The 792-nt window shown below is 44.7% G+C and overlaps 1 protein-coding gene across 1 annotated transcript in view; it reads right to left on the bottom strand.

The window, feature by feature from the left end:
• The window catches only part of LOC107698184 (UPF0469 protein KIAA0907 homolog), an 8,457-nt gene that overhangs the window by 2,796 nt on the left and 4,869 nt on the right, over positions 1-792 (bottom strand). The window contains exon 9 of the mRNA XM_016499140.1: positions 4-81. Within this exon, the coding sequence (XP_016354626.1) occupies positions 4-81 (78 nt within the window). The remainder of the gene's footprint in view (positions 1-3; positions 82-792) is intronic.

The raw sequence follows: 792 nt of genomic DNA, 5'->3' as shown, positions 1-792 counted from the left end.
GGTAGGAGGGCTGGAAGCCCGCGGGGGGGTAATACGGAGGCTGCGGCGGGATCCCGTTAATGGCAGGAGGATGAATGAATCCTGCTGACAGACACACAGCAATCAGTCAAAGCATGGGAACGCTCACGCTTCCGGTCACATGACCTCACATGAAAACCAATGATGTCAAGAGATGCTGTTGAGCAAATGCGCTTTTCTTGGGACACTGCAATCGTCAGTCAACAAATAACATTAAATTTTTAATAGCTTTAACGTTTGTTCTGGTCTTCCACATTCACATGCGTTTGAAAAGAGTCATTAAAATCAAAAGTGTAGCACGATCACTACAGACAACTGCTTTCAATGGAAACTAACTAAAGCCTGCTCGTTAAGAATCGAGAAAAATAAATAAAAATAAAAGGTGAAATAACAATTTTGACAAAATTGACAATAAAAGGGAATTTCCCACATCATTTGGGTTTTAGATGCAGTGAAGCATCATGTCCTGCCTGATACACGAAATAAACACGACGTTTACATAGTTAACTCCTTTTATTCTCGTCTCCAGCAACATCCGCCATCATCGTCCCTCTCACACACACACACACACACACACACACACACACAGAACCTGCCCGCACACATGCATGTGCTTTTCTGTGAGTGTGTGTGCGTGCGTGCGTGTGAGTGTATGTGTGTGTGTGAGAGAGAGTGACTGAGCGTGTGTGTATGAGTGTGTGTGAGTGAGTGTGTGTGACTGTGTGTGTGTGAGTGTGTGTGTGTGAGTGTGTGTGTGAGTGTGTGTGAGTGTGT

This window comes from Sinocyclocheilus anshuiensis, unplaced genomic scaffold (assembly GCF_001515605.1).
Source record: "Sinocyclocheilus anshuiensis isolate Anshui unplaced genomic scaffold, SAMN03320099.WGS_v1.1 scaffold2292, whole genome shotgun sequence".
Classification (NCBI taxonomy): Eukaryota; Metazoa; Chordata; class Actinopteri; order Cypriniformes; family Cyprinidae; genus Sinocyclocheilus; species Sinocyclocheilus anshuiensis.
The sequence above is the reverse complement of the archived record's forward strand: the minus strand, read 5'-3'. Positions and strand labels throughout refer to the sequence as shown.